Below are 27683 nucleotides of genomic sequence, written 5' to 3' on the forward strand. Positions count from 1 at the left end.
GCCTGGTGCAGGTCTACAATTTTTTTTCTGGTGTCCTTTGACAGCTCTTTGGTCTTGGCCATAGTGGAGTTTGGAGTGTGACTGTTTGAGGTTGTGGACAGGTGTCTTTTATACTGATATCAAGTTCAAACAGGTGCCATTAATACAGGTAACGAGTGGAGGACAGAGGAGCCTCTTAAAGAAAAAGTTACTGGTCTGTGAGAGCCAGAAATCTTGCTTGTTTGTAGGTGACCAAATACTTATTTTCCACCATAATTTGCAAATAAATTCATTAAAAATCCTACAATGTGATTTTCTGGATTTTCTTTTCTCAATTTGTCTGTCATAGTTGATGTGTACCTATGATGAAAATTACAGGCCTCTCTCATCTTTTTAAGTGGGAGAACTTGCACAATTGGTGGCTGACTAAATACTTTTTTTCCCCACTGTACGTGAATTTAACTTTTTAATTGAAATGACTATATGAGAATGTTGAAGCAAATACAAATAGTTTATGTACAATAAACGTAATATACGTTTTTATTAAGTGTTATTCCAATATATTTTGTGTTTGAGCAAATGCATTTCTTTATTTGCAACGCCTGTATGCAGAAGTTACCAATAAAAAAAATGTTTGAGTATTTCAAGTTCAGTTTCTTGTTTGATAGCAGTGTTAGCTTTAGGTCAGAGAAAATTGGCTTGGTTCTCTTGGCTGCTTTTGCCCTATGTTATTGATACAACAGCGCATTCGGAAAGTATTCAGACCCCTTCACATTTCCCACATTTTGTTAAGTTACAGCCTTATTCTAAAATTGAATAAAAAAAAATAATCCCTCATCAATCTACACACAATACCCCATAATGACAAAGCAAAAACGGAAATATCATATTAACATAAGTATTCAGACCCTTTACTCAGTACTTTGTTGAAGCACCTTTAGCAGCGATTACAGCCTCGAGTCTTCTTGGGTATGATGCTAAAAGCTTGGCACACCTGTATTTGGGGAGTTTCTCCCATTCTTCTCTGCAGATCCTCTCAAGCTCTGTCAGGTTGGATGAGGAGCGTCACTGCACAGCTATTTTCAGGTCTCCCCAGAGAAGTTAGATCGGGTTCAAGTCCGGGCTCTGGCTGGGCCACTCAAGGACATTCAGAGACTTGTCCCGAAGCCACTCCTGCGTTGTCCTGGTTGTGTACTTAGGGTCGTTATCCTTTTGGAAGGTAAACCTTCACCCCAGTTTGAGGTCCTGAGTGCTCTGGAGCAGGTTTTCATCAATGATCTCTCTGTACTTTGCTCTGTTCATCTTTCCCTCGATCCTGACTAGTCTCCCAGTCCCTGCCGCTGAAAAACATCCCCACAGCATGATGCTGGCACCACCATCCTTCACCGTAGCGATGCTGCCATGTTTCCTCCAGAAGTGACACTTGGCATTCAGGCCAAAGAGTTCAGTCTTGGTTTCATCAGACCAGAGAATCTTGTTTCTCATGGTCTGAGAGTCTTTAGGTGCCTTTTGGCAAACTCTTAGCGGGCTGTCAAGTGCCTTTCACTGAGGAGTGGCTTCCATCTGGCCACTCTACCATAAAGGCCTGATTGGTGGAGTGCTGCAGAGATGGTTGTCCTTCTGGAAGTTTCTCCCATCTCCACAGAGGAACTCTGGTGCTCTGTCAGAGTGACCATCGGGTTCTTGGTCACCTCCCTGAGCAAGACTCTTCTCCCCCGATTGCTCAGTTTGGCCAGGCAACCAGCTCTAGGAAGAGTCTTGGTTGTTCCAAACTTCTTCCATTTAAGAATGATGGAGGCCACTGTGTTCTTTGGGACCTTCATTTCTGCAGAAATGTTTTGGTACCCTTCCCCAGATCTGTGCCTTGACACAATCCTGTCTCGGTGCTCTACGGACAATTCCTTCGACCTCATGGCTTGGTTTTTGCTCTGACATGCAGGTGTGTGCCTTTCCAAATCATGTCCAATCAATTGAATTTACCACAGGTGGACTCCAATCAAGTTGTAGAAACATCTCAAGGATGATCAATGGAAACAGGATGCACCTGAGATCAATTTCGAGTCTCATAGCAAAGGGTCTGAATATTTTGTATACATTTGCACAAAAAAATAAAAACCTGTTTTCACTTTGTCATTATGGGGTACTGTGTGTAGATTGATGAGGGAAAACAAGTCTTTAATCAATTTTAGAATAAGGCTGTAACATAACAAAATGTGGAAAAAGTCAAGGGGTCTGAATACTATCTGCATATCCCCCATCAAGAGTTGCAAGTGTTTCAACATGTATAACCTGTTAATGAATAAATCAATAAACTTTTGAACTCAAGTGCAAATTCAACTGCTTGTCAAATGATTATGGGGGCATTATGGATTGCTGTGCTCGAGATTCAATAAATTTTGATATTCATCTTGTGTCAGTCCAAAAGTGGACAACAGGACAATACTTTTTAATACACTCTCAATATACAGGATATAAATACTTGCAGTACTCCTTACTTACTAAAACATGTTCAAAAAATTCATTTAGAATTTGTGCAACTTAAAACATTGTTGACAGAGGTACATCTGACTTATTTTAGTGCCAGTCACTGCCAGGTATACAAAACAAAAAATTAAAGTCCTTGGGAACTTTCAATTCTTATAATACAGATAAGGTTAACTGAAATCTGTGTGATCATTATTATTTTCCAAATTACATGGCATTGTACATTTATGTGACACGGACCAAATTCTCTGAAATGCTCTTAGTTGTGTACACCACATATAATATATATAAACTTTATTACACTCTCACATGTAGTACAATATAAAGTACCACCACTTAAACTGAAATCAAGTCACTTCATCCAGTTTGTCCCCCTTTGGTCACTGTGTATGAACAGACAACCAGACAGGTGGAAAGTCACACATAATAAACATCCACAGACCAGAGATTGGGATGTGCAGCATTTCACAGCAAGAATGGTGAGGACAGTGAGTCTATTTTAGTGAACACCTCACATGAGGTCGAGAATCTATATATCTACCCACTTTCCGTCCCTCCAGCCTCACAAAGACAACTAGTAACATTACAGTAGGTTTTCTTCACCTGAAAGGTAAGTTTCCAGTATTCATGTTTTGACAGTAGCTTGCTGTCAGTGTGAGTAGTCACCCCAACAAAGAGAGGTCAAGTAGAAGTAGTAAATACTGTGGATTTGAAGTTTGTACACTTGATTTACGTGAGGATTGTTTTAGTTTGTCATCTATTGCAATCGGGTAAGACCAGAACTTTATTGATTTATTTTCACAATTGGACATTTTTATGAATTATCAAACGACCAGAAAATTGTTATCTGTTATTTGCGTTACCTATCGTAATTTTGTGAGATGTTACAGAAGATAGCTAACCAATTAAGCTATTTAAGCTCATAACTTCATTTCTATGTACAATTTATGCAATCTAAAGTCTACAATAATACAAAGGAGATCTCTTGGGAGAAGACCTTCATGAATGAAATTATAAAGCTACATAAAAGCAGTATTTGATAAATGCCCCAAATACTAAATTCCAGTCAGATGTGTTTCTAAATACTAAATTGAATAAATACTACATTAAATAAAGACTAAATACTAGTCAGACAGATTCATTGTGTTAACAGTACTGACGTTCATTTATTATTTAATGATTCCTAGCTCATCTCATTTTCTGTAGTTGCATCATATGTTTTATAACAGTCAATTGCTGTAGTTCTGAACAAACAAGCCAAAATGTAAATTGATAACCTGGTAGAATTAATATGAATGTCATCCAAATCAACAACATATTATTGATTGTTAAATGTTTTAGAAAGTTGAAATACATTTTTGCATGCTCAAAACTTATACTGTCCATAATATCGTGACATAGTTTAGAAAAAAACTATATTTTAGTCTATTGTAACTTTTTCACCTTTTTCATTGACAGGAGACACTTATAACCACAGCCATGTCTGAAGCCTAAGTACCCATGTCTCTTATCACAATTTCTTACATTGCTGTCAACATTGACAGGAAATAGTAGCTATAAAAACAACATGAATATGATCATCTTCCTCCTTGTGTATTTTTAATCTTTATTTAGAATTTACTGTCTGTCCAGGCTGGTAAGTTAATTTTCATATTTAAACCACAACAAATGAATTCTGCTCCTGTAGTTGACTATTGTGACGGGTCTAATGTCACTCACAATCATTATTTTGAAATCTTGCTATGTGGCAATATAGATTGAAAAGCTGACCATGAAGATCACTGAGCTGAAGGGCAAAAAGTGACCTCAGCTGAAGAGGGTGAGAGTATCAACTGAAGCAATGTTGGGGGCTCTGCTGGGAGCCAAGGTCAAAGAGTCTGTCGATTTCAAGGCCAACCTCAAGACTGTCAAAAAGGAGGAGAAGGTAAGGGAAAGGAGACGCTACTCAGTAGCCTGGGTGCCAACCTGTTTCTGCTCTTTTGCCAACTCCTTATGGAAATATGCCAAATGTTTGGCTTGATAATGACAGAAATGGAGTTGGTAAGAGCACAAACAGATATGTGACAAGGCTAACTACATAGTACAGCCCCTCCCCATGATTTATTTCATAACCTGTTGTACAATGCACCTGCATGTATAACTCGGTGTGCACTAGCTTAGTTCTGAACTGGTTATACTATGTTGTTATCCCCATAGAAAGAGGACGTGACTGTCTGGCGTAAGCATGTGGACGCCATGTCTAGCATGGAGGGCAGGAAGAAGATGTTCGCTACTTCCTAATAGTCATGGGCGGAGTAATGAAATCATATGACTGCTCAGTGTTTACCTTACATAATGACAGTCAAGGAAGACGCAGTTTGCATAGTTTTACATATATAACAGTAAGAGTCTCTTGCATTGTTATGTGTTTTGTATGGATGCAAATCCTCATGTACATCATATGATAGATAATTCTAGTCATTCAATAGAAAATATTGTCTTATTTTTTATGGGAAATAATGTCTTATTTTTATGTAATTAGTTATGAAATGTTATTTATATGATGTGGTATGAACACACACAATGTTGGATGTTAGATGTTATAAAGCACTTATTAACATTGTATTATCATTGTCACTTGTATGGTCAACAGTCAGCTGCACAGTTCATCCCACAAAGTTAATGCTGTGTTTGTGTGAGTGTGTGAGTGCGTGCGTGTGTATGTGCGTGTGTTCGAGCTTGCGCATGTTGTTTGCATTGTGGATCAACCACAGTTTAAACTGTAGTTTTGGGCCAAAATGGTACAGTATGTCCACTTCGCAAGCAAAACATTGACATAGCAGATACTAAATAACGTATAGACAAATTCAGTGACTGTTAAAATGTAGGCAGCTAAATGTGTCATGCCACGCCTTCTTCCCCCATGATGACCGTTCCAGACAGCACGAGCCGTTCCTTTCATCCGTCCATATGGGCAACACACGTTACACAAATCCCGCCCAAATGTGAGATTTACCGTTTCGATTGGCCCACAAGCTGTCAGTCGCGGACTTCCTTTGAACGCTCTCGATGGTGATACACATTTCTGTCATCAGTCACGACTGCACGACAATTGCTCCAAACTTGTAACTCACGCAGGGTAAGATAGTATCCATGCTATACATTTTCCGTTACAATAGTTATTGAACCGCATTTTGTAGCTTGCGGTCTTACAAGCATTCCCTCGTAAAAACGCATGCACGCTACCTGAATTCTGGACAGAGAGTAGGCTACCAATGTATGAGATGACAAGTGCAAGGCATCCCAGCTAGCTGCTTTTATTGTCTGTTGATATGATGTAATAATAAGATATTCCGTTTAAATTACGACATAGGGAATGTGTAATAGCCGCATTTCGTTGTTTAGTTTCGGCATTACCCTGTACAATTATGTTTAACTTGGGTTAACATAACCGTGTGTTGTGTGGGTTTGTAGCATGCCACTTTGAAATTACTGACCTACCAGACCCACCCCTTAAACCTCTCAGCCATGTTGGTGATGGCTACCGCTTCTGCTTCTGATATCACGCTTATTAACAGTAGAGTTACATAGTAACAACAGTAAAGTATTAGGCTTATAGCAAACGGAGTTGTGTACATGTAGCTAATAACAGTGCTTAATTAATAGTGTGTGCAGTGACAAAAAGTATGCGCGAGCGGGGGTGACCTCGGGAGCTCTGAGGTACCGTAAGGCATTAGAAAAAAAACCCCACCTTTATAATAAAGCGTTGCATGCATATCATCGCAATTGCTAGAGTAGAAGCACTTACAGAAGTTGCACACATGGGGAAACATTTTAGTAGCTTAGGGTCCGGGAAAAATCGGGCCTTTTATAAACTAATTTCATGCGTTTATAAAATGACTGGAGACTTTGGCAGATACCGCACAAATTATCGAAATTACAGTCTACTTTGACACAGGCAAACTGAGAATCTGAGATCAATAAAAACAACCTTGTCTTGTTGTTTATTCGAGACTTGTTGAATAATTGTTATTTAAGTTGTGTGCTAAGTGTGATGTTAGCTGGCCACAGTAACAGTCCAGTGCATTATGTAACTGAACCTGCACCCTTAGCTTCTACAATTCAACCCATTGTTTGTTTGTGTACAGTACAGGCTCCTGCTGCCAGCCAGTCCTTCTGGATGTCCAAGTACAAAGTCTTTGTGATGAGGCATGGAGAAGGGGCCTGGACCAAAGAGAACCGCTTCTGCAGCTGGGTGGACCAGAGGCTGAGTGAGGACGGCGTCAAGGAGGCCCTGGCGTGCGGTCACCTCCTGAGGGAAGCAGGCTACCACCTGGATGTGGTCTTCACCTCCCTGCTCAGCCGCTCCATCCACACAGCCTGGCTGCTGCTAGAGGCCATGGGGCAGGAGTGGGTCCCAGTGGTGAAATCGTGGAGGCTGAATGAGCGCCATTATGGTGCTCTGATCGGGCTCAACCGCGCCGAGATGGCCCTAAACCATGGTGAGGAGCAGGTGAAACAGTGGAGGAGGAGTTACGACCTCACGCCACCGCCTATTGACAAATCACACCCTTACTTTCTGGAGATCTACAACGACCGGCGGTATTCTACTTGCGATGTTTCTAAAGAGGATCTACCGATGTCGGAGAGCCTGAAGGATGTCTTAGAGAGGCTCCAGCCATACTGGGATGGCACCATTGTGCCAGAGATCAAACAGGGGAAATCGGTGCTCATCTCTGGGCATGGGAATAGCTGCAGGGCACTGCTGAAACACTTACAAGGTATAACTGGTTTAAAATCAAATCAAATGTTATTTGTCACATGCGCCGAATACAACAGGTGTAGACCTTACAGTGAAATGCTTACTTACAAGCCCTTAACCAACAATTCAGTTTTAAGAAAAATAAGTGTTAAGTCAAAAATAGATACAAATAAAAAATTATTAAAGAGCAGCAGTAAAATAACAGTAGCGAGGCTATATACAGGGGGTACTGGTACAGAGTCAATGTGCGGGGGCACAGGTTAGTCGAGGTAATGGAGGTAATAAGTACATGTGGGTAGATTTAAAGTGACTATGCATAGATAATAAACAGAGTAGCAGCAGCGTAAAATAGGGGGTGGGGGGGGACAATGCAAATAGTCTGGGTAGCCATTTGATTAGCTGTTCAGGAGTCTTATGGCTTGGGGTAGAAGCTGTTAAGAAGCCTTTTGGACCTAGACTTGGTGCTCCGGTACCGCTTGCCGTGCGATAGTAGAGAGAACAGTCTATGACTAGGGTGGCTGGAGTCTGACAATTTTTAGGGCCTTCCTCACCGCCTGGTCTGTAGTGCGTTGCGGCCGGAGGCCGAGCAGTTGCCATACCAGGCAGTGATGCAGCCAGTCAGGATACTCTCGATGGTGCAACTGTAGGAACTTTTTGAGGATCTGAGGACCCATGCCAAACTCCTGAGTGGCGCAGTGGTCTAAGGCACTGCATCGCAGTGCTAACTGTACCACTAGAGATCCTGGTTCGAATCCAGGCTCTGTCGCAGCCGGCCGCGACCGGGAGACTCATGGGCGGCGCACAATTGGCCCAGCGTCGTCCAGGGTAGGGGAGGGAATGGCCGGCAGGGATGTAGCTCAGTTGATAGAGCATGGCGTTTGCAACGCCAGGGTTGTGGGTTCAATTCCCACGGGGGGCCAGTATAAAAAAAATATGTATTCACTAACTCTAAGTCGCTCTGGATAAGAGCGTCTGCTAAATGACTAAAATGTAAATCTTTTCAGTCTCCTGAGGGGCTTTGTCGTGCCCTCTTCACGACTGTCTTGGTGTGTTTGGACCATGATAGTTTGTTGGTGATGTGGACACCAAGGAACTTGAAGCTCTCAACCTGCTCCACTAACGCCCCGTCGATGAGAATGGGGGTGTGCTCGGCCCTCTTTTTCCTGTAGTCCACAATCATCTCCTTTGTCTTGATCACGTTGAGGGAGAGGTTGTTATCCTGGCACCACACGGCCAGGTCTCTGACCTCCTCCCTATAGGCTGTCTCATCGCTGTCGGTGATCAGGCCTACCACTGTTGTGTCGTCGGCAAACTTAATGATGGTGTTGGAGTCGTGCCTGGCCATGCAGTCATGGGTGAACAGGGAGTACAGGAGGGGACTGAGCACGCACCCCTGAGGGGCCCCCTTGTTGAGGATCAGCGTTGCAGATGTGTTGTTACCAACCCTTAACACCTGGGGGCGGCCCATCAGGAAGTCCAGGATCCAGTTGCAGAGGGAGGCGTTTAGTCCCAGGGTCCTTAGCTTAGTGATGAGCTTTGAGGGCACTATGGTGTTGAACGCTGAGCTGTAGTCAATGAATAGCATTCTGTTCCTTTTGTCCGGGTGGGAAAGGGCGGTGTGGAGTGCAATAGAGATTGCATCATCTGTGGATCTGTTGGGGTGGTATGCAAATTGGTCAGCGCATGCTCGGAGTACCCGCCTCTGGATGAGCGTTTTCCTGTTTGCTAATGGCCTTATACAGCTCATTGAGTGCGGTCCTAGTGCAAGCATCGTTTTGTGGTGGTAAATAGACAGTTACGAAAAATATAGATGAAAACTCTCTTGGTAAATAGTGTGGTCTACAGCTTATCATGAGATACTCTACCTCAGGCGAGCAAAACCTTGAGACTTCCTTAATGTTAGATTTTGTGCACCAGCTGTTGTTTACAAATATACACAGACCACCACCTATTGTCTTTCCAGAGGCAGCTGTTCTATCTTGCCGATGCAGCGTATATCCCGCCAGCTGTATGTTATCCATGTCGTCGTTCAGCCACGACTCAGTGAAACATAACATATTACAGTTTTTAATGTCCCGTTGGTAGGATATCCGTGATCGTAGTTCGTCTATTTTGTTATCGAATGATTGTAGGTTGGCTAATAGGACTGATGGTAAAGGCAGATTACCCACTCGCCGTCGGATCCTTACAAGGCACCCCGACCTACGTCCCCGATATCTCTGTCTCTTTCTCATGCAAATGACAGGGATTTGGGCCTTGTCGGGTGTCTGAAGAAAATCCTTCGCGTCCGACTCGTTAAAGAAAACATCTTCGTCCAGTATGAGTTGAGTAATCGCTGTCCTGATATCCAGAAGCTCTTTTTCGGTCATAAGAGACGGTGGCAGAAACATTATGTACAAAATAAGTTACAAATAACGTGAGAAAACACACACAATAGCACAATTGGTTAGGAGCCCGTAAAACGGCAGCCATCTCCGGCGCCATTGACTTTGTGTGTGTGCAACCCACTAGGCTCGACTGCATCATCTGCACCATTATTACTATTGACGTTTGATGCACTGCTATTGTTCTTTTTAGTTCTCTTTTGTTACTGCAGATATTAGTATGAGCTGCATGGCCACTTTCTCTTTCACTTGCATTTGAATGTTTGAATCCACAAACACCCTTCTAGGGGAGTTCGCTAGGCCCTCCATGCTTTAGGCCTAGCTCGTAACTATCATTCACTCCCATTTGGTTTATAGCAATATATATGAGTTCCAGAAATGGCACGAGGTTGAACTTGTACAAAAAGGGCACTAGGTTTATGTTACATCAGACTACTGCCATGAGATCCACATTGACCTTTTAGCTCCTCCACTGGGTCACCCTGTAACTTTATAAACGGTTATGTAATGGGGATATTATAAATCATCTATGCTATATAGCTGGAATTTTTGTTTAAGATGACCTACATTATAGACCTACAGTAGTCTGTTACGCATAATACAGTTATTCCCTTATCTGTTTATTTTGATTTGGTTTTCATTGGTTATTGAGCGCTCAGACAAGCTTACTTCAGATAGCCCATGTACAGAAATCAGAAATGTTGGTAGCGCTTTACATAACAACATGGGATAAAGCTGTACTAACATAATGGTTATATTATGTTCATGGTGATAGCATAATAGTATGCCACGGGTTGTTTGTTTACTGTGGTTCACAGCAGCAGAACACTACAAATCAAACATTCTCTCTATTATTTCAACAGGTATATCAGATGCTGATATCGTCAACGTGACGTTACCCACAGGAACACCCATTCTGATTGAGCTGGATGAGAACTTCCGGCCCACCAAACCCATGCAGCTCCTGGGAGACCAGGAAGCCATCCAGGCAGCCATCAGGAAGGTGGAGGATCAGGGGAAGGTCAAACAAACAGCCTGATTGGCCTGAATCTAGTCAACTGGATTCTTGATTCAAAAATCTAGTCAACTGAACTCTAGTCATTATAGATACTAGTGATTGTAGAATCTAATCAACTGGATTCTAGTAATTCTGTAGTGGATTCTAGAATCTAGTCAACTGGCTGTAAGACTCTAATATATGAAGTTGCCCAGGCCCGGGCTAGCACTTATTTGGTTGCCTGTTATGCACCATTAATCAGATTCACTCAAAACTGAATTCTTCATTTAATTAAATTCATAGTAATTAAATTCATAGTAAGTACATGTTATTGTAGCCAGTAAGTCTCACAGTGAATTTACTGTATGCAGAATTGTGGTATGGACTGAACCCAGACTACCCTATTTGGTGCAACAAGGAAACAAAATAATATTGTTCATACAGAAATAAGTGGTGTGCATTAACAAGCATATTTGGTAATAGGCTGACTAGGCTTGTATTGAGGCATTTTGGCATTAAAGAAATACTAGCATGTGAAACCATCACATGTGCCTTCACTGCCATTATTCTCCATTTCTGTAGGACTTTGCAATGCAATTATGACTGTGACAGAATACAGAATCTAGCAGTAGAATATGAGCCAGACCAACAGGTACAAGTTGTGTTATTTATCAAGAAACTCTTTCAAAGCACTTCATAACAAGTATTACCTCATTGAGACTGAAAGCCAGGCTATTCACTCCAAGACAGGTCGGTGATTGTGTGATCTAAGCTTTTTTTGGTACAGAAATGCTGTAAATGTGTTGTTGAAAAAGAGAGGTTAAACTTGATAAGAACATGTCCGCTCATATGCTACATGCTAGTTTAAGAGAAGTTCATATGAAATAACTACAGCGCTTATGCGATTAATCATAAAATACCTACGTTGACATGCTGATTTATGATTTGCAGTATATTGCGGTATAATTTGACACAAAAGCTTGTCGTTTCAATTTGTGACCCACCACCTGGATTCGGTCCTATGTAGCAACATTTGAAATTGTGTTTTTTACATTGGATAAAAGTAGAGACTGGTATATCATACACTGCAGTTGAGGAACAATGGAAAAGTAATTCTGCTTTGAATGTTGATAAACCTCTAACCCTACTTTTGAAAAAATGGCCCATTAATGTTTTGGTACACCTACTGGAGAGCTCTTCTTTGTCTACACCCATTCAACATCGTTCACACCCTCTTAAGCCTCACCCATCTCTTTAAGGATTCATATGTGAGGCCATGTGCTACACAGAGTGAGTAGTGTAGTAAACAACCAAAGATTTCTAGACTAAAAGTGGTAAAAGTAGTAGCCTACAATAAGGAAAAACTCCAGGTAAAAATAGACTTTAGTCCTTGGCCTATATCCTAATCTGACTTTGGTGCAAGTCATGTTGTTCTTCACATTACTATCTCTGCTAAACACACACTATATCAAATAAAATCTATGTTTATTTGTCACATGCACAGTATACAGAAGGTGTAAACGGTACAGTGAAATGGTTACTTGCAATATCAAAAACAGAAAGTGTCCAGATAAAAATATTTTATAAATATTTTATAATTATTAGATGACGCTTACCCGGACACACATGTCTAAATTGATGGGTCATGTGTAACCACCCCACAGCCACATCTAGCTAAGTGGATGGGTCACTATTGTCTAGACATGTACACATGTTCATGAAATACAATAGATGGCTGTAATCACCCCCAGTCACACCTGGCTAACTTGATAGGTGATCATCTGGCGAAGTGGAGTCTTTTGTTTAGACATGTAGCTAGCTAGCTAAATAATGAACCGGCATAATCCCAACTCATACTACAACCACTACAAACATTTTCATAGCTGTAGTCTGAATCTGCAGGTAGCTAAAGCTAACCAACTAGGTTAAATGTTAGCTAGCTAACATTAGGCTATAACTAGCCATGCAAATGAATTTCTGATTCGAATAATATTACTACACAGATCGTACACGTAACGTTAGCTAGCGAGCCAGCAAGCTAACGTTTGCTAGCTAGCTAACAGTATGCTTTAACTTGCAATGAAAACGACTTTCTGACAAAATTAGAAAATGTAGCTAGACCCTTACCAGTATACATGGATGAACGCTTCACGGCAGACTGGAACCATTTAACTCCGATTTGTTTCTAGCTACATCTTGTTTGGCCAGCGTTGTGTCAAGTCACTCCGGTTCACACTGACCGTGGCGTGTGCAGAAAGTAGCCCATCACATATTTTTCCAACTGATCTGTCGATAGCACCTGCTAAATTCAGGGCATCAATGTTGTTGAGAAAAGTAGCAAAACTTTTCTAGTTCTCGATGGCCAAAGTTGTCGCGGTAGAAAGGACTATCAACACATACTGAGCAGCTCACGTTATAGACAGAAGCATGCTACATGGCAGACCAATCCAAACTCATCTCCCGGCATGTCCAGCCCATCCATTATCTCAGCCAATGTTACCTTAAAAGTTAAAGTATTCTTAACATAGTTTAGTTTATAGTTTAGGTTATGTGAACACCACTGCATTTTCAATTGAATACAGTGCTACTAAAGATGTTTTAGATCAAATCAAATCAAATGTTATTTGTCACATACACGTGTTTAGCAGATGTTATAGCGGGTGTAGCGAAATGCTTGTGCTTCTATCTCTGACAGTGCAGTAATATCTAACAAGTAATATCTAACAATTTCACAACATATACCCAATACACACAAAACTAGTAAGGAATGGGATTTAAGAATATATACATATGGACAAGCAATGACAGCAATGACAGAGCGGCATTGACTAAGATACAGTAGAATATTATAGAATAGAATGCAGTATATACATATGAGATGAGTAGTGCAAGATATGTAAACATTATTAAAGTGATTAGTGTTCCATTTCTTAAAGTGGCCAGTGATTTCAATAGGCAGCAGCAGCCTCTAATGTGCTAGTGATAGCTATTTAACAGTCTGATGGCCTTGAGATATAAGCTGTTTTTCAATCTCTCGGTCCCAGCTTTGATGCACCTGTACTGACCTCGCCTTCTGGATGATAGCGGGGTGAACAGGCAGTGGCTCGGGTGGTTGATGTCCTTGATGATCTTTTTGGCCTTCCTATGACATCGGGTGCTGTATGTGTCTTGGAGGGCGGGTAGTTTGCCCCCGGTAATGCGTTCGGCAGACCGCACCACTCTCTGGAGAGCCCTGCGGTTGTGGGCGGTGCAGTTGCCGTACCAGGCAGTGATACAGCCCGACAGGATGCTCTCAATTGTGCATCTGTAAAAGTTTGTGAAGGTTTTAGATTTGTACATTATGGGGATACTAGTATTCAGGGATGATCCTGGCCGCTCTGCCCCCCTTGGCGACAACAAAAAATGGCTGCCACTACAAGAATAATCCCAGTAAGCAAAATGAAGTTGAAAAGACATCTAAAATATGTATTTTTCCAGACGTTGAAGTTAAGTTCAATTTAAGCTCTGAATGAAAGGTGAAAATACATATTTTATGGACGTTGAAATCAGGTTCATTTTCGGTTCTGAATGAAGGTTGAAAATATATATTTTCCAGTTGTTGAAAATAGGTATTTTCCGGGCGTTGAAAATACGTATTTTCTGGATGTTGAAATCAGGTTCATTTTCGGTTCTGAATGAAAATTGAAAATATGCAATTTATAGACGTCAAATGTTTGGGCAAAATCAAGGCTGGTCCAGACCGGAAAAAATCTGAACCAAACATAAAATGTAACTTTGACATTATGCGGCATTGTGTGTAGGCCAGTGACAAAAAAATCTACATTTGACCCATTTAAAATTCAGGCTATAACACAACAAAATGTGGAAAGATTCAAGGGGTGTGAATATTTTCTGAAGGCACTGTACATGTGTTTGTGGGGCATTACTGTGATGTTTTTTTTTTTACACATGCTACTTTATGTTTGTGTGTCTCATTTTGTATTGTATGTCTGTGTCTGTCTAATATTTCTGTTATGCTCTGTCCATCTGTGTCATAGTAACCACCATCTTTGGTGTTGTGGTCTTCAGGTCATTAGGGAAATGATGACTAATATTATTAGTTAATCCCTAAAACCTTAAATGTGTAAATATATTGATACTACAAAATACTGTAGTCGTGTCCTGTAATATTTTCTGTAATGTATTATCCCCACGGTTATACTAAATGTTCAATGATGACATGAAGTATTTGACTTAGTTTGAAAACTTGACTTTGCCATTTGATGGTTTGCATGGTAGAAATAAAATTAAAGGGAAATGAAAATAACTCACTCTGTAATGATGTGACTGTTGTCTCAGAAATACGTTTTCTTTGTGGTAAAAATGCCAAAGATGTTTCAAGGATGTGAAAGTATGTCAGTGTAGTTATATAGTATAGTAGTGTATTATGATGAAAATGTTCTTGAAGAAAATGTCTGTGCCTACCAGTTGGAGGTACAGTTTTCCTTTTTTAATCATCCTGAATCATGATACAGTCAAGTGAACTGCAATGAGCAAAGCCCATAGATAATTAACCTCGACAATAGACAATGAACCTTGTCATCAGGGTGACCACAGGCGGATACAGCGGGAGTGGCTGTTTTAGTTATTTGGCCTGAAGGAGAAGATGATGGGACTGTGCCAAAAACCATCAGTCTGGGTGTGAGACTGTCGCCTGGGATCAGGCAAACAAGAATGAGTAACATGGTGTACAATATGATTCTTATTCCCCCTTGTGCTTAAATTGAGCTTGCCTGTTGTAAAGGAACCAATAGAAAATTCCCAAAAAGTGCAAACCTCACCCACCTTTCTTGCATTCCAGAGAGGCTAAGCAAGATTTTAAATAGTATTTGAACCCAAATCTGTTTAGATTAGCGTTTTGGGAGGGATGTACACACTGCATACATAGGTACTGTACAGTGAGGGAAAAAAGTATTTGATCCCCTGCTGATTTTGTACGTTTGCCCACTGACAAAGACATAATCAGTCTATAATTTTAATGGTAGGTTTATTTGAACAGTGAGAGACAGAATAACAACAACAAAATCCAGAAAAACACACGTCAAAAATGTTATAAATTGATTTGCATTTTAATGAGGGAAATAAGTATTTGACCCCTCTGCAAAACATGACTTAGTACTTGGTGGCAAAACCCTTGTTGGCAATCACAGAGGTCAGACGTTTCTTGTAGTTGGCCACCAGGTTTGCACACATCTCAGGAGGGATTTTGTCCCACTCCTCTTTGCAGATCTTCTCCAAGTCATTAAGGTTTCGAGGCTGACGTTTGGCAACTCGAACCTTCAGCTCCCTCCACAGATTTTCTATGGGATTAAGGTCTGGAGACTGGCTAGGCCACTCCAGGACCTTAATGTGCTTCTTCTTGAGCCACTCCTTTGTTGCCTTGGCCATGTGTTTTGGGTCATTGTCGTGCTGGAATACCCATCCACGACCCATTTTCAATGCCCTGGCTGAGGGAAGGAGGTTCTCACCCAAGATTTGACGGTACATGGCCCCGTCCATCGTCCCTTTGATGCAGTGAAGTTGTCCTGTCCCCTTAGCAGAAAAACACCCCCAAAGCATAATGTTTCCACCTCCATGTTTGATGGTGGGGATGGTGTTCTTGGGGTCATAGGCAGCATTCCTCCTCCTCCAAACACGGCGAGTTGAGATGGTCTCATTTTGGTCTCATCTGACCACAACACTTTCACCCAGTTCTCCTATGAATCATTCAGATGTTCATTGGCAAACTTCAGACCGGCCTGTATATGTGCTTTCTTGAGCAGGGGGACCTTGCGGGCGCTGCAGGATTTCAGTCCTTCACGGCGTAGTGTGTTACCAATTGTTTTCTTGGTGACTATGGTCCCAGCTGCCTTGAGATCATTGACAAGATCCTCCCGTGTAGTTCTGGGCTGATTCCTCACCGTTCTCATGATCATTGCAACTCCACGAGGTGAGATCTTGCATGGAGCCCCAGGCCTAGGGAGATTAACAGTTATTTTGTGTTTCTTCCATTTGCGAATAATTGCACCAACTGTTGTCACCTTCTCACCAAGCTGCTTGGCGATGGTCTTGTAGCCCATTCCAGCCTTGTGTAGGTCTACAATCTTGTCCCTGACATCCTTGGAGAGCTCTTTGGTCTTGGCCATGGTGGAGAGTTAGGAATCTGATTGATTGCTTCTGTGGATAGGTGTCTTTTATACAGGTAACAAACTGATATTAGGAGCACTCCCTTTAAGAGTGTGCTCCTTATCTCAGCTCGTTACCTGTATAAAAGACAGCTGGGAGCCAGAAATCTTTCTGATTGAGAGGGGGTCAAATACTTATTTCCCTCATTAAAATGCAAATCAATTTATAACATTTTTGACATGTGTTTTTCTGGATTTTTTTGTTGTTATTCTGTCTCTCACTGTTCAAATAAACCTACCATTAAAATTATAGACGGATCATTTCTTTGTCAGTGGGCAAACAACAAAAATCAGCAGGGGATCAAATACTTTTTTCCCTCACTGTATATGTACTATAGGCCTACACATATACTACATGACCAAAAGTATATGGACACCTGCTCGTCGAACATCTCATTCCAAAATCACGGCATTAATATGGAGTTGGTCCCCCTTTGCTGCTATAGCAGCCTCCACTCTTCTGGGAAGGCTTTCCACTAGATGTTGGAACATTGCTGCAGGGACTTGCTTCCATTCAGCCACAAGAGCATTAGTGAGGTCAGGCACTGATGTTGGGCGATTAGGCCTGGCTCGCAGTCTGCGTTCCGATTCATCCCAAAGGTGTTCGATGGGGTTGAGGTCAGGGCACTGTGCAGGCCAGTCAAATTCTTCCACACTGATCTCGACAAAGTATTTCTGTATGGACCTCGCTTTATGCATGGGGGCATTGTCATGCTGAAACAGGAAAGGGCCTTCCCCAAACTGTTGCCACAAAGTTAGAAGCACAAAATCGTCTAGAAAGTCATTGTATGCTGTAGCGTTAAGATTTCCCTTCACTGGAACTAAGGGGCCTAGCCCGAACCATAAAAACAGCCCCAGACCATTATTCCTTCTCCACTAAACTTTACAGTTGGCACTATGCATTCGGGCAGCTAGCGCTCTCCTCCAATGGCGGCGAGCTTTACACCACTCCAGCCGATGCTTCAGATTGCGCATGTGATCTTGTGTGCGGCTGCTCGGCCATGGAAACCCATTTCATGAAGCTCCTGACAAACAGTTATTGTGCTGAAGTTCCAGAGGCAGTTTGGAATTCCTAGTGAGTGTTGCAACCGAGGACAGACTATTTTTAAGTGCTGCGCGCTCCAGCACTCGGCGGTCCCGTTCTGTGACCTTATGTGGCCTACCACTTCGCGGCTCAGCCGTTGTTGCTCCTAGACGTTTCCACTTCACAATAACAGCACTTACAGTTGACCGGGGCAGCTCTAGCAGGGCAGACATTTGACGAACTGACTTGTTGGAAAGGTGGCATCCTGAACTCTTCAATAAGGCCATTCTACTGCCAATGTTTGTCTATGGAGATTGCATGGCGGTGTGCTCGACTTTATACACCCGTGTGGCTGAAATAGCCGAATCCACTCATTTGAATGGGTGTCCACATATTAATGTATATATACTGTATTCTTTGACTATGATTCCTCTTTCATTTAGGTGGACAGAGGAGTTTCAATTAGCTGTTGACTGTGGGAGTAGTAACATGTCCTTGTTTGGTGGGAGGCTAGCTCTGTGTTCTGGCAGCAGAGAGAGATGTCAGCTGTTGGACTTTTATAGTCTATTTTATTTCCCTCATACATTTCAGAGTGGTTCAGATTCCTTTTTGATTACTGCATTGACTTCCCATCTCACTTAATATATCCCCATTTAAAATGATTATATTGCCCGATTGCAAGTACAGTATAAGTCGGCTACACAGTATATTTATTTGTTGGTAAATTATCTGACAATCACATTAGTCATTGGTCTCTCCCAGCAATCGACACTACTTACTTTGTATATTCTGACCTGAAATAGCTGCATCCAACAGCTGCCAGTATGGTTAGTAATGCACTATGTAATTATTAGTCTACAGCTTTATTGAAGCACTAATGGTTCCCCAACGCCCTTTGAATTAGGTATTAGCTCTTAAGGATGGTCTCCCACCTATAGTCTGCCTATCCGTTTTAAAGTGGGAATCAGAGAACATTCCCACCTGGACTACATCATGGTTCCCTCGCGTGTTCTCTTTGCTCTGCCACATTTGTGTGCATTTCACATCTGTCACATACCAAAGCTGCTGTATGGCCAGCTATAGCTGCAAGACTAATGGCATAGTGCCAAGTTTCGTCACATTCTTTCAAAGTATTTGTTGTGAGAACAGCCAAAGGCTTCCAATATTATGTTTTCTATTTATTTATTTCCCCCATAAATGTGTCATTTGTTGGTGAAGTTTAATTATGGCGATGAGGCGGCAGGTAGCCTACCGGTTAAGAGCTTTGGGCCAGTAACAGAAAGGTCGCTGGTTCGAATCCCAGAGCAAGGCACTTAACCTTAATTGCTCCTGAAAGTCGCTCTGGATAAAAGCACATGCTAAATGACAGAAAAATAGATAAGGATGCCTCATCATATTAGAAAGCAATAGTTACTTATTTAGAAGAAAAATACATTAAAGCTCTATATTATTGCGTTTATCATGAGCGTTTCATTATTAGGCAAAGCCAACGGTCTCCCATACACATAGTGACTACAAGGAGAGAGAGAAATACGCAATGTAGCCTAAACATCTTAGAAATGTGAGCGAGACAGGAGGAGCCAAAACTGCACCGTAGCCAGTGGATAAAAGATACAGTGTTTCAACTCTCTTTCCGAAGCTGACTTCGAACATAAAGAAACAACTGAACGTGGCTTTCTGCAGGAAAGGTACGTTTGAATTAAATATCAACTTTACATGCATTCATGTCACACGCGAGAATATGTGCCACAACTCACCGCGGAGCATCAGTTGCCATGATTATGTGCGCATCCCATTTTCCAAAGAAATGCGAGGTGTATTGCAGGCCAGGCTGTGGTTATAGTTCAAGAATAATAAGTTATTCCTCATAATATAAAATGAAACGATTTCGCATAAAATGTTTGCCATGTTTGCTGTGTTCTTTAAATTGATAGTTGCATCACATTTCTACAAGTGTATCGACTCAGTAGGGTAACGTGGGGTAACCAGTCCCCCTTAAGAACAATGTCCAATTGCAAAAAAGAAAGAAGAAGCTAAGTTTGGTAAAAAACAAACATTTTTTAAAGTAGGTATATGGAAGATGGTCATCAAATAAACTATGAAGGGAAATAAGAGGCCCCCAACACACTCACCTTAAATTTGACTGCTTTATTCAAAACGGATTACATTTTTTTCTCTAAGCAAGTGGATTATTTATCTTTAGGCTCCCCTAATGGAATACAGTGCATTCATACCAGTTGACTTATTCCAAATTTTGTTGTGTTACAGCCTGAATTGAAAATGAATTAAATATTATTTTTTAATGAAATTGTTGCTAATTTATTGAAAATGGAATACAGAAATATCTCATTTACATAAGTATTCACACCCCATGTTAGAATCACCGTTTGCAGTGATTACACTTGTGAGTCTGGATGGTACAATATTTGCACATTATTCAATTTGTTTAATTCTTCAAGCTCTGTCAAGTTGGTTATTGATCATTGCTAGACAGACATTTTCAAGTCTTGCCATATCTATGCTGATTTAAGTCAAAACTGTAACTAGGCCACTCACGAACATTCAATGTCGTCTTGGTAACAACTCCAGTGTATATTTGGCCTTGTGTTTTAGGTTATTGTCCTGCTGAAAGGGGAATTTGTCTCCCAGTGTCTGTTGGAAAGCAGACTGAACCAGGTTTTCCTCTAGGATCTTCCCTGTGCTTAGCTCTATTCTTTCTTTTTATCCTAAAAAACTCCCTAGTCCTTGCCGATGACAAGCATACCCATAACATGATGCAGCCACCACCATGCTTGAAAATATGGAGAGTGGTACTCAGTGATGTGTTGTGTTGAATTTAACCCAAACATAACACTTTGTATTCAGGACATAAAGTTAATTTCTTTGCCACATTTTTGGCAGTTTTTGCCTTATTGCAAACAGGATGCATGTTTTGGAATATTTAAATTCTGTTCAGGCTTCCTTCTTTCAACTCTATCATCTAGGTTATTATTGTGGAGTAACTACAATGTTGTTTATCCATCCTCAGTTTTCTCCCATCACAGCCATTAAACTCTGTAACTGTTTTAAAGTCACCATTGGCCTCATGGTGAAATCCCTGAGCGGTTTCCTTCCTTTCCGGCAACTAAGTTAGGAAGGACGCCTGTGTCCTTGTACTGACCGGGTGTATAGATACACCACCCCAAGTGTAGTGAATAACTCAAAGGGATATTCCATATATATTTTTTTTCCCCCATCTACCAATAGGTGCCCTTCTTTGTGAGGCATTGGAAACCTCACTGCTCGACTGAGAGACCTTACAGATAATTGTTTGTGTGGGGTACAGCGATGAGGTAGTCATAAAAAAATCATGTTAAACACATGCAACTTATTATGTAACTTGTTAATTTTAATCCATTTTAAATTCAGGCTGTAACACAACAAAAAGTGGAAAAAGTCAAGGGGTGTGAATACTTTCTGAAGGCACTGTAATATAAAACATTTATAGATCTAATGTATTAGATAATATTTATATACTTTTTAAAATAAAATACAAAATATTAAATCAACTTACCCCAGAATCATTTTGAGCAAGAGTAGTGGCAGCCAGGGAAAGTGTTGAGAATTATTGTTTTTTACACACATTTGTGACACAGCTAAATTGGTTGTTATTACTGAATAATGCTTAATAATGACATGATGCAAGGGAAATTATATAAATAGGGAGGATAGTTTTTGGTAGCAAGTTAAGAAACAATGAAGAAAAGCTTATTTTCGTATTCTAAAGATTCTCAAGATTTATTTCAGTCCCTTATTACTTAGAATAAAGTTACCTCTTTTACAACATCCATTTACCAAAGATGCTAACTGCATTCTGCATTCCCTTTGAAGGGAAGAAAGACTTAGGGCTGGATTTAATCCATAGTGCCGAAAATCTGCATTGTAGCACAATAAAAATTTAAAAGTAATTTTCAATTGAGCCAACATATGCAGCGTTTACTGTGTCTCAGCAAATGCGGAAACATTGCCTTTAAATTTAAATCACGCTATAACGCTGATCTTCGGCGCTACTGATTGAATCCAGACCTTAGGATATCTTAGCCTTGTAACAGAGCCATTGTCTAAACTGCTAAACTAGATCACATGCCTCAGACACCTCTTTGGTTTTGAAGCTTGGTTGGTAAGGACTCTTATTCCAGACATGATGATGAGCATGAAGCCAGTCTGGTGATATGAAAGCAGCCACAGACAGTCTCAACTTGTTTGAAGTATTTTCTTGGGCTTTAAAGGCGTGTAATTGAAGGCCACTCTCTGCATTCATCAACCCAGTTATAGTCACATGCACGTGCATGCACACACGCGCGCATGCGCACACACACACACACACACACACACACACACACACACACACACACACAAGACCATGTGGAGCCCATTGGAAATATGTGACCTGCAGAACAAAATAGGGGATGATGAAGAGAGAGAAATGGTAAATCAAGCATTCCTCAATCATGAAGTAGGAGTAAGCTGAAACCCATGGATGTTGTTGATGTAGGTCTATGCAAGTATGCTGTAAGTAGCCTAGCTTGCAGATGATTCACCAGCCAGTAACATAAAATCTTGAATTCGTAGGATTTACACTATTTTTCAAAAGTATGTGGACACCAATTCAAATTTGTGGATTCGGCTATTTCAGGTACACCCATTGCTGACAGGTGTAGAAAATCGAGCACACAGCCATGCAATCTCCATAGACAAACATTGGCAGAGCTCAGTGACTTTCAAAGTGGCACCATCATATGATGCAACCTTTCCAACAAGTCAGTTTGTCAGATTTCTGCCCTGCTAGAGCTGCCCTGGTCAACTGTAAGTGCTGTTATTGTGAAGTGGAAATGTCTAGGAGCAACAACGGCTCAGCTGCGAAGTGGTAGGCCACACAAGCTCACAGAACGGGACTGCTTAGTGCTGAAGCGCGTAGCGCGTAAAAATCGTCTGTCCTCAGTTGCAACACTCACTACCGAGTTCCAAATTGCCACTGCAATGTCAGCACAATAACTGTTTGTTGGCAGCTTCATGAAATGGGTTTCCATGGCCGAGCAGCCACACACAAGCCTAAGATCACCATGCACAATGCCAAGCATTGGCTGGAGTGGTGTAAAGCTCGCCGCCATTGGACTCTGGAGCAGTGGAAACGCGTTCTCTGGAGTGATGAATCACGCTTCACCATCTGGCAGTCCGACTGACGAACTTTGTGGCAACCATTTGAGGAAGGCCCGTTCCAGTTTCAGCATGACAATGCCCCTGTGCACAAAGGTCCATACAGAAATGGTTTGAGGAGATCGGTGTGGAAGAAATTGACTGGCCTGCACAAAGCCCTGACCTCAACCCCATCGAACACCTTTGGGATGAATTGGAACGCCGACTGCGAGCCAGGCCTAATCGCCCAACATCAGTGCCCGACCTCACTAATGGTCTTGTTGCTGAATGGAAGCAAGTCCCCGCTGCAATGTTCCAACACCTAATAGAAAGCCTTCCCAGAAGAGTGGAGGTTGTTATAGCAGCAAACGGGGGACCAACTCCATATTAATGCCCATGATTTGCAATCAGATGTTTGACAAACAGGTGTCTACATACTTTTGGTCATGCAGTGTATTTGTTCCCCTCTCCTTGAGGATTAGAAGTTCTCGCATCTGCTTTACCCAGGCCAGTGTATGTGTGTGTGTGTGTGTGTGTGTGTGTGTGTGTGCGCACGCTCTCTAACCTGACCCAGGCAATGAATACTATAATTTGACTTATCACTCTGTTTGTCATACATTAGGCAGACGTCATGCAGTGGAAAAGCTGTGTGCCACAGAGGACATGCCAAGTCAGGCTCCTATTCCTTAGATGGTAGTGGTTATGGAGGCCAAAGCCAGAGCCTCATTGTGTGTGTGTGAGCCATTGAGCCATCGTCTCCTGATGAACAATGAGCTTGTCTCCTGGAGGACCAGGAATGTTTTCTCACTGCTACTAGCTCTACTCTGCTCTCTCTCCTATAGAAAAGTATCCTCTTTTCTACTCAGTCAGTGACTGTGAGAATGGGATTTGTCAATCTCACTGGAGAAAAAAGAGCACAAGGCTGTCTTTTTCTCATACACGTGTGTCTAGGTCTGTGTTTTTGTGTCCTTATAGGAATATTGTCTTAGTGTTCAAACCTGTGCCTTAGTGTTAAAACGCTCGTCTCCTGTGTGCCATAAGACTGTGTAAGACCACTGAGCTAAAGCCAAGGCAGTTGCTCAAGGAGCTAAAGCAAGACTTCAGGTCTCAGGTAAGGTTATCATGCGAGTGTGTTTCACCTCTGTGAAACTCTGAAGCGTCTCTCCTCAGAGTGCACCAGTTGCACAACTGAATGCATTCAACCGAAATGCGTCTTCCGCGTTTAACCTAACCCTTCTGAATCAGAGAGGTGCGGGGGGCTGCCTTAATCGAGATCCACATCATCGGTGCCCGGGGAGCAGTTATTGTTGGGGGTTAACTGCCTTGCTCATGAGCAGAACAGCAGATTCTTTCACTTTGCCGGCTCAGGGATTCAAACCAGCGACCTTAACCTCTAGGCTACCTGCTACCTGCTGTCTCATGTTTAGGTCAGGATGAGATGCTGGCACCCTCCTTCCGTACGGAAAGCTGTAACACATTATGTTGATTAAAACAGTTGTGTCTGCATACGGCTGATTACTGTTTCTTGTCACCAGAGAAATTAAGATCCACCCCGTTGTTTTACGGGAAAAAGTGCATTCAAGTTAAGTTAAGCGTTAAGTCAAGTAAAGTTGAGCATGCATACAAACACAGCTGAAGTCTAACTAGACTATATCATTCAATTAAAACTCAGACTTGAGTCGCGGGGAGGTGTATAGAGAGCAATATTGTATATTGCCAATAGTATCCTGTTTTCTCTGTCAAAATCTATAAATCCCTTTTGGACAAATTAGGTTTATGATATTCTAGCAACCGGCGGGGCAGGGAAGGGAACTTGGGAAAGTTGGTGTGAAAGGCAAACACCCTACACCAATAGGGTTAAAGGGATACTTTGGATTTTGGCCATGAAACCCTTTATCTAATTCTCCAGAGTCAGATGAACTCGTGGATACCATTTGTATGTCTCTGCGTGCAGTTTGAAGGAAGTTGCTAACTAGCGTTAGCGCAATTGTAAACTAGCGTTAGCACAAGCACTGGAAGTCTATGGTAACTGCTAACACGCTAGTAGATACCATAGACTTTCAGTCATTGCGCTTACGCTAGTTAGCATTGGTTCACCAAACGACCTCGAACTTCCTTCATACTGGATGTAGAGACATAAAAATGGTATCCATGAGTTCATCTGACTCTGGGGAAGTAGATAAAGGGCTTCATTGCCAAAATCCTTTAACCCACTTGTTGGGAATTGTAACGTGTCTCATATAGCGAGGATCCCTACACTGCCCTCTCCGAACGGGAAGGCACATCCCCGTGCTTCAACTACTCAGCCCCCTCATATGTTTGGGCCATGCGTTCCGATGGCCTAACATCCGCCATCCCACTTCTGACACCAACGTAGCAAACAGCAGGGCAGGGATGCGAGCCCAGGTCGCTGGCGTGAAAGGCAAACACCCTACACATCGCACCAATAGGGTTAACCCACTTGGTGGGAATTGTAACATGGCTTATATAGCGAGGATCGCTACAATATTATAATCTTTAGAAATGTATTAAGGATGTTGTCCTACAATACACATAATGTACAGTATGTTAAATAATTTGGTGACCCTTTACTATTTAAAGCATTAATGAAAATATAGTGGTTTAAGATTGTCTGGAACTATTTTTTTGCCACATAGTCAGCTATTGACGACTATATAATGACAACATCTATAAACAGTAATGTGATGTCTGATCATGTCTGGTGCTTGAACCTGTCAGTGAAGAGTGGTGGGCTGTGGTGGGCTGACAGTGGAATAGATAGTTGTCTATAATTCTATTCAGCAATGGCACAGGTGTGACACTGAATGGGAGAGGAAATGGTTATCCACAGGGGCAAATTACAGGGAGGTAGTCTACTCTGAGGGAGGTTAGAGTGAGTGGCATGAAAATGGAGTCATTCATCAGCCATCATTTTGCCATCAGTGCACTTATACCACATATAAATAGAATAACTGTCCCTTCTAGTTATACTATGTTAGATACATAGAAAGGCCACCATGTCCCAGACAGATGTCTATTAGCAGACATTACTATATCACTAGGATACTAGAATCAACTGAATGTGCTGGCGTGAAAAGAAGCTCTGCATTCTATGATTTCTCGCTTCTTCCATGGATGCCATCATAGTAAGACTCAGAACAGATTATGTGATGGATAAGGATACAGTTATAGATACAGAAGCCCCTAAGGTGCCTTTGGAGCAGAAGAGGACGTCGTAGATACTGTAGATGTTTCATTTGCACAGTCAAGTATGTCATCCATTACTTATTACCTAATTAGGCCTACTTTATTTGATTTACCCTACCTTCTTTCCTCTCCTTCAGCTTGTAGACACACAATGGCTTTATGGAAAACGGATTCTTTAATCATCACGGAAATAAAAGTTATTCCTGGATCCCATCTTGTCTCTGGATAGCTGGGCTGTGTCCCAAATGTCACCCTATTCCCTACATAGTGCACTACTTTTGACCAGAGGTCTACGGGAATATGGTGCTATTTGGGGCACAGCCCTTGTCTCTGGATAGCAGCAGCAAGCAGGTATTTGTTAGGGTAAACCATGGTTTCTGTATTCTGTTCCTGTTCATTCCAAGCTATGCTAACTACTACGACACAACTACCATCAACTAACATCGCCTCCTGTGTCTGTGTGCTTCCTTAAAAGGAGGGATAGTACCGACGCCTTCTCAGTTGATGGGATGCAGTCGGAACACATAGCTTCATCTATTTTTATTAGTTTAGACTTGATGGTGACGCCAAGGGAAACTCCAACGCAAGTATTTGAATGGAGCCTCAGCCTGCTATCTGGACACCAATGTCACAAGACTCATTAGGAGTGGGAGGGAGAGCTCAGTGTTGTGTTCCGTTCCAGCAAATGTCCCAATCCCAGTGTGTGTGTGTTTGTGTGTGTGTGTGTGAGTGTGTCCCAGTTGTAGAGGTCAATCGTGCAACCCATCATCATCATCACAGGCTGATATTCAAACTATTTCACCAGCTCAGCTGCGACTATAGCTGGTCTTTAATAGTAGACTTATTTTGTTGAGAGGAAACTTTGTCCGTTTTGAGTGAGTGAGTGACAGTTATGAGCACAGAAAAGCCTGGTGGAGAGTTGGAGAGTGAGTTCACTGATTACTCCAAGAGATCTCAACAAAGATGGACAGAATTCCATTCAGAGCATTGTCTGATGAGGGTCTGTTTAGACCGAAATAACAAACTATGTTTAATCTTAATATCAATTAAATTTGATGTATAACGGAGAGGGTCGCACCTCACCTTCTTATGCAGTTCCCTCCATGGAACCGTTCCCACTCAAGGGCAAATGGACCTTTAAAGTTGACTGTATCACCAGGTTTTTTATCAACTACTGTACTGTACACAAACCTGCTCAAACTGAGTGACCACACATCCCTGATTCCCTGAAGGTCATTACTACACTGCATCGTATAACCTTTTGGAGTTTCTTTCCTGGATAAGGGACAGTACCATATTTGGTCATGTGGAACAACGCTTGTAAGCAGCTGCTCTTTCTTGATCGATTGCACACGCCTCTTTGACATGTTTATCTATATCTACTTTGGAATAGTATAAAAGTAATCCCTCTACCTCCCCCCCCCCCCCCCCCCCCCATAAAATAAATAAATAAGTTGTTGTCCCACTGGCTATCATAAGTTGAATGCAC

General features: G+C 41.8%; 2 protein-coding genes across 2 annotated transcripts in view; both read left to right on the plus strand.

Moving 5' to 3' along the window:
• Nucleotides 1–5483: 5483 nt before the first annotated feature.
• Nucleotides 5484–11147, plus strand: LOC311137058 (bisphosphoglycerate mutase-like). Its single transcript, XM_084171381.1, has 3 exons — nt 5484–5581; nt 6591–7223; nt 10452–11147. The coding sequence occupies exons 2-3, from the start codon at nt 6623–6625 to the stop codon at nt 10625–10627; spliced, it is 777 nt and encodes a 258-aa protein (XP_084027507.1). The 5' UTR covers nt 5484–5581; nt 6591–6622; the 3' UTR covers nt 10628–11147.
• Nucleotides 11148–19445: 8298 nt separating this feature from the next.
• Nucleotides 19446–27683, plus strand: part of LOC311137055 (non-muscle caldesmon-like) — a 55145-nt gene continuing 46907 nt past the window's right edge. Inside the window, exon 1 of the mRNA XM_084171374.1 lies at nt 19446–19500. The gene's annotated coding sequence lies outside the window, so the exon portion shown is untranslated. The remainder of the gene's footprint in view (nt 19501–27683) is intronic.

Source organism: Coregonus lavaretus (genome assembly GCF_964263955.1).
Source record: "Coregonus lavaretus genome assembly, chromosome: 11".
Classification (NCBI taxonomy): Eukaryota; Metazoa; Chordata; class Actinopteri; order Salmoniformes; family Salmonidae; genus Coregonus; species Coregonus lavaretus.